The sequence below is a fragment of the Lissotriton vulgaris genome, chromosome 7 (assembly GCF_964263255.1).
Source record: "Lissotriton vulgaris chromosome 7, aLisVul1.2, whole genome shotgun sequence".
Taxonomy (NCBI): domain Eukaryota; kingdom Metazoa; phylum Chordata; class Amphibia; order Caudata; family Salamandridae; genus Lissotriton; species Lissotriton vulgaris.
Genome location: NC_141695.1, coordinates 1,702,219,423 through 1,702,225,651, shown reverse-complemented (window position 1 = coordinate 1,702,225,651; position 6,229 = coordinate 1,702,219,423). Strand labels below are relative to the sequence as shown.

The following is a 6,229-nucleotide window of genomic DNA, read 5'->3' as shown; positions in this document are numbered from 1 at the left end:
TGAATAATGGTGTTGTTGTTATGAGTGGTGCAGTGTTGTTGTAGAGTGATAGTTTGTTGATGGTGAATTATGCTGTTGTGGTGGTGGAGAGTGATGCTGGTGTGTTGGTGAGTGATGTTAGTGTGGTGCTGATTAAAGCATTTGTGATGATGAGTGGTGCTGCGTTGTTGATGAGTGGTGCTGTGTTGGTGTTAACTTATTACCACCACAGCATGAATCCGGCCTACAACAGTAGCACTTCTGACAACAACATCACTGAGCACCAGCAATGCAACACGCAGCAACAGCACATTATCACTCTGCCCCCCCCACAGTACTATTGAGCAACCACACAGCATTAGTCTTGTATAGTTATTGTCTTTTTAAAAATGTATCAGCAACAGCTATTGTTCTGTATGTAGTATTGGCACATTGAACATTGTTTGAAATTTTCCCACCCAGAACGAAAAAGACCATGCTACAGGATATGTTCAAAATATTATCTTTATTTTCACTAAACACAAATCAATAATTATTTATTTTACATTGTCAAAAAATTGTAATTGTGAGCGTTTTAACTTAATCACTTAAATCTTCCTCCGACTTTTCTTTAAGAATTTTAGTAATTTTGCCATTGCAAAATATAACCTCACATGTTTGAGGCAAATAATGAAGTAGTGCTTCACCAATGTCATCCACCTCTTCGTCCAACATAAACCATTGTATAAGTGTTTGATTTTGTACATCCATCGATTGAAAAATATCTGTGTTGGTTATTTTTGTTGTTAAGGTGCTCCAATCTCCGTTTGTGCTTTCCACGCCATATATTTCGACGTCAATATTATCTTGTGGTGGTGTTGTTACCTGTTGTAGTAAATCAAAACATAGTTATTTTTTTTCCCCAAAAAGGTTACAGTGTGTTTCAGAGAGAGTGTTGTACAGAGGCAGTTGTACAGAGGCAGTTGTAGACAGAGGCAGTTGTAGAGGGAGGCAGTTGTAGAGAGAGGCAGTTGTAGAGAGAGGCAGTTGGAGAGAGAGGCTGCTGTAGAGAGGCAGTTTTAGAGAGAGGCAGATGTAGAGAGAGGCAGATGTAGAGAGAGGCTGCTGTAGAGAGAGGCTGCTGTAGAGAGAGGCTGCTGTAGAGAGAGGCTGCTGTAGAGAGAGGCTGCTGTAGAGAGAGGCTTCTGTACAGAGAGGCTGCTGTACAGAGAGGCTGCTGTACAGGGAGTCTGATGTACAGAGAGGATGCTGTAGTGAGAGGCAGTTGTAGAGAGAGGCAGTTGTAGAGAGAGGCAGTTGTAGAGAGAGGCAGTTGGAGAGAGAGGCTGCTGTAGAGAGGCAGTTTTAGAGAGAGGCAGATGTAGAGAGAGGCAGATGTAGAGAGAAGCTGCTGTAGAGAGAGGCTGCTGTAGAGAGAGGCTGCTTTAGAGAGAGGCTGCTGTAGAGAGAGGCTGCTGTAGAGAGAGGCTGCTGTAGAGAGAGGCTTATGTACAGAGAGGCTGGTGTACAGAGAGGCTGCTGTACAGGGAGTCTGATGTACAGAGAGGATGCTGTAGAGAGAGGCAGTTGTAGAGAGAGGCAGTTGTAGAGAGAGGCAGTTGTAGAGAGAGGCAGTTGTAGAGCGAGGCAGTTGTAGAGCGAGGCAGTTGTAGAGCGAGGCAGTTGTAGAGCGAGGCAGTTGTAGAGCGAGGCAGTTGTAGAGCGAGCGTGTTGTAGAGCGAGCGTGTTGTAGAGCGAGCGTGTTGTAGAGCGAGCGTGTTGTAGAGCGAGCGTGTTGTAGAGAGAGCGTCTTGTAGAGAGAGCGTGTTGTAGAGAGAGCGTGTTGTAGAGAGAGCGTGTTGTAGAGAGGGTGTTGTAGAGAGAGAGTGTTGATGAGAGAGAGTGTTGATGAGAGAGAGTGTTGATGAGAGAGCGTGTTGTAGAGAGAGCGTGTTGTAGAGAGAGGGTGTTGTAGAGAGAGTGTGTTGTAGAGAGAGCGTGTTGTAGAGAGAGCGTGTTGTAGAGAGAGCGTGTTGTAGAGAGAGCATGTTGTCGAGAGAGCGTGTTGTAGAGAGAGCGTGTTGTAGAGAGAGCGTGTTGTAGAGAGAGCGTGTTGTAGAGAGAGCGTGTTGTAGAGAGAGCGTGTTGATGAGAGAGGGTGTTGTAGAGAGAGGGTGTTGTAGAGAGAGGGTGTTGTAGAGAGAGGGTGTTGTAGAGAGAGCGTGTTGTAGAGAGAGGGTGTTGTAGAGAGAGGGTGTTGTAGAGAGAGGGTGTTGTAGAGAGAAATTGTTGTAGAGAGAGCGTGTTGTATAGAGAGCGTGTTGTAGAGAGAGCGTGTTGTAGAGAGAGCGTGTTGTAGAGAGAGCGTGTTGTAGAGAGAGGGTGTTGTAGAGAGAGGGTGTTGTAGAGAGAGGGTGTTGTAGAGAGAGGGTGTTGTAGAGAGAGGGTGTTGTAGAGAGAGGGTGTTGTAGAGAGAGGGTGTTGTAGAGAGAGGGTGTTGTAGAGAGAGGGTGTTGTAGAGAGAGGGTGTTGTAGAGAGAGGGTGTTGTAGAGAGAGGGTGTTGTAGAGAGAGGGTGTTGTAGAGAGAGGGTGTTGTAGAGAGAGGGTGTTGTAGTGAGAGGGTGTTGTAGAGAGAGGGTGTTGTAGAGAGACGGTGTTGTAGAGAGACGGTGTTGTAGAGAGAGGGTGTTGTAGAGATAGGCTCTTTTTAGAGAGAGTCTGTTTTAGAGAGAGAGTGGAGAGAGTGTTGTAGAGAGAGCGTGAGTGTGTGTCTGTGTGTTGAAGTGATAGAGTAAGGGGAGCGTGAGAGAGCGTGTGTTCCTTACTTTTAATTTGCTGTGCCTTGTCGTGTTCAATATTTTCTGTCCATTAAATTCATGTACTGTGACATGAGTTAACATGACATATTCTCCAATGTTAATTGAGAAATCAGTAGCCTCTCTCCATAATGTGACTTTTATGTCATCAGTGGCATCTTTTAATGTAATTGATTTTATTGCCGTATGTTGTCCATTAATGAGTACAAGTTTACTTTCCTCTTCCTAAAAAGAAATAATAGTGTTAAAAATGTAAAAGTACAGAAGTGAAACATAATAATTTTCCAAGCATTGAAGACATAATTATTAAGGGCTATTGCTCTTTTCCAATGTACGGTGTTGTTCCCAAGTATGTTAAAAAATCTTTAACTCTGATGTCTCAGTTTGGCGCTCTTCTTAAAACACCTATCAACTTTACTTTTAGAAATGCAGTGTATCTTTAGCTCACCTATTTACACATTGTTAATTCTTCTTATTTGGCTGCTGTACAGATCATTTATGATCGATATGACCCCTCAGAAACATACCACCATATGTAATGTGTTACAGAGACCACACACAGAACTGCAGCCACTCTAAATGAAAGAACATGTAAGCATCAAATAGTACACATACACACAAAGACACACACACTGATAAAGGGAAAATAAATATTGTCAATGGCATAGACAACACAACACACACAAACGGACAAGTCAAGCAGCGATACCAACAGTAGAAATCACCACAACTTACTTCTGAAATGGTGCCACACACTGTCATAAGACTTCTCAAAGATGCCCGCTTTATTTCTTTTATTGGCGAAGCAGATGGTGCAGGAGGCTGCAAAATGTTTTCCGCTTCTTGAATTAGTTCTTGAGTTATAGTCATTGCTGGAAATTTTGTTACTTTTGTTTGCTTAGTAATCAGAATTGTGTTGTTTTTAATTATAAAATTGCGTATAAGTAGTCCACAAGTTTTTTGTGTCTGCTGATATAAAGTTTCCTGGTAGCACGTAGCTTTGATTGTTCCAGTTTTGTCTGCCAGAGCCAAATGAAAAAGTACTTTATTTTCTTGTTTTGCGTTTTTGTAATTCGTTTTGCTTGAGCACTTGATCACATTAACTCTTATGGGTTTTTCATATGGCTTGTTGTCATTTGTAGTAATGTTACCGATTTCTTCAATAGTCAACATGTGAAATAGAAATATAAGTTACAACAAATGTTAAATACAAATCCATAGTGCTTTATGATCACTGTAATAGCATTCTAATATACCATAACTTTGAAGTATGTAATTGGTATATATATGATCTAAGATAGATTGGTAGTCTGTTGTGTAAGTATCTATAAGTTGTGTACATTGCAACTTACTCTCAAAGAACCCAATGAGTTTGTTAGTTTGTGAATTGCTTTGAGAGACATCCACATTGAAATCTCCCATAATGATGAATTTGTGTGCTGGATAAAAATTAGTGATACTGGTAATAATTTCTAAAAGATCTGTAATAAGTTTCTGTGGTGGTTTGTAGACTATAATAATAAGGTAATCTGTGTCCTGAATCTGTAATGTAAAATGTAAAATGTCTATCCCTTGGTGTGTTTCATAAATAGGTAATATCCTAAGCTCTTTCTTGTAGTAGAGTATCATCCCATGGTTAGTGTTGTATGTATGAAATTTATCAAATATCATGTGATCATATTGTTCTACATAAAAATCATTTGCAGTTGAGTTCCTTGTTGTGTTGATCTCAGTTAAGCAAATAATGTCTGCTTGCATTATGTTACTATCAGCTATCATTGATGTGAAATGCTTCTGAAGTGATCGTATATTGTGTGTTATAATATTGAAATGTGTTTTGTATGTATCTAATTGTGGTATTGTGATTTCAAGTTGCATTTCGGTCCTTAATCTTTCCATTTCCTCATTAACTTTTGGGTGTACTATAATTTTAGTATCATCAAAATTCTTCACGTATATGTTCTGTATACATTTAGCTCTGCTTATAGCAACATAATGTAAGTGATGAATTTTGCTATTATTAAAGTGTATATAAAGTGGCTCAATAGTGTCCCCTTGTGTGCGATGTATAGTACGTGCTGATGCTTGTCGTAAAGGAAATTGTTTGCGTATAACAGTAATAAATTTCTTAGTGTATTGAAAATGTCTAGCTATAGCATGTATTGGTGTCCATGACTTTTCTATTTGTGAATGATATAAATGCTTATATTCTTGCCTTGCTTTTTGCCCAACACTAATATTGTCAAATGATACCCAGACTAGAAATGGAGTATTGTTAATAATGTCAACAAATTGGACTATACCAGTTGCGCCATTTGTTAAACCATCATTTACATCCACATTGCAAGTTAAATCATAACGGAGCTGTAAAGCAATGTGTAATGTATGTGCAAGTCCCATAGTTTTTGTTGGATCCTTAGGCAATTGCTTTATTATAGTTTTTTTGACATTTTCTGAAACATCAGAACTCACAGTATCGTTAGCTACTGTTATATACACTGGATAATCCTTGCTATGTTTATCCAAAACAATTCTGTTAATTTCATTAACTTCAACATTTGTAGACATAATGTATGGGATTGTTTCTAAGAGACTCTCATCAGGTGGCATTTCTCTTTGCTTAATTATTAGAATATCTTCTTTAGTATGCTTCCCTTCTCTTAATCTCTTTAGTAGTTCTGCAAATTGTAGATCTTCTTTTTGACGCATAATCTTCGTTAATTCAAAGAGTTTAAAATGTTCTTTCCATAAATTAATACTTAAAGGGCCATACAAATTATTAGAATCCTGAAAAATGTATCTGTCACAAACAGGTTTCAATTGGTAGAAGTCACCAATAGCTATAATAGAAACTCCTCCAAATGGTTCATTTGACGACTTTATTTCTTGTAGTCTGTTATGTATAAAATTAAACATATTTTGACCCACCATCGAAATTTCATCTATAATCAGAACTTTAACATGCATCATTTGCATTTGAAGTGAAGTTCTATTTTCATGACTTAGTGGTTTATAATTAAAACTTTGTGAGACAGGAATTTTGAAAGTACTATGCAATGTTTGGCCTTGAATATTATGTGCTGCTTTGCCTGTTGGAGCAGTAAGTAAGACATGTATATTATCTGGATTTTCCCCTGCCTTTGTATTATAGTAGCGTAGTAATGTTTGATGTAGTGCAGTTATTAGAAAGCTTTTACCAACACCAGCCCCTCCAGTGCAGAAAGTATAGCATGGAGTACTTTTCGTTTTTAACAAATTCAAGTGATGGTAAACAAAATTGAGTTGTTGAGCAGTTAAGTTGTGCATTATCTGTTTGTATTTATCATCAGGTAGAATGGAGTTAGTTAAGCTTGTTTCTTCAGTTATTGTTCTAATTCCTAAATCTAATGACAAATCATATAGATGTTGATTTTCTTTATTATTCCCTTTATCACCTACATTTTCTGTTGGTATT

General features: G+C 38.6%; 1 protein-coding gene across 1 annotated transcript; it reads right to left on the bottom strand.

Annotated features, from left to right (window-relative positions):
* Window positions 1–488: 488 nt before the first annotated feature.
* LOC147706354 (uncharacterized) lies at window positions 489–5,358 on the bottom strand. Its single transcript, XM_086929070.1, has 3 exons — window positions 3,511–5,358; window positions 2,785–3,000; window positions 489–843 (listed from the first exon to the last, which is right to left on the bottom strand). Exons 1-3 carry the CDS (start codon window positions 3,946–3,948, stop codon window positions 559–561), a joined length of 939 nt encoding a protein of 312 aa, XP_086785196.1. The 5' UTR covers window positions 3,949–5,358; the 3' UTR covers window positions 489–558.
* Window positions 5,359–6,229: the final 871 nt, after the last annotated feature.

Bases quoted from the DNA above. Each gene is read 5' to 3' on its own strand.
- LOC147706354 (XM_086929070.1), bottom strand. From the start codon at position 3,948: ATGTTGACTATTGAAGAAATCGGTAACATTACTACAAATGACAACAAG. The intron at 3,001-3,510 runs GTAAGTTGTGGT...ATTTCTTTTTAG, and splicing joins TGTGTGGCACCATTTCAGAA to GAAGAGGAAAGTAAACTTGT. The intron at 844-2,784 runs GTAAGGAACACA...TTACTACAACAG, and splicing joins CAAGGCACAGCAAATTAAAA to GTAACAACACCACCACAAGA.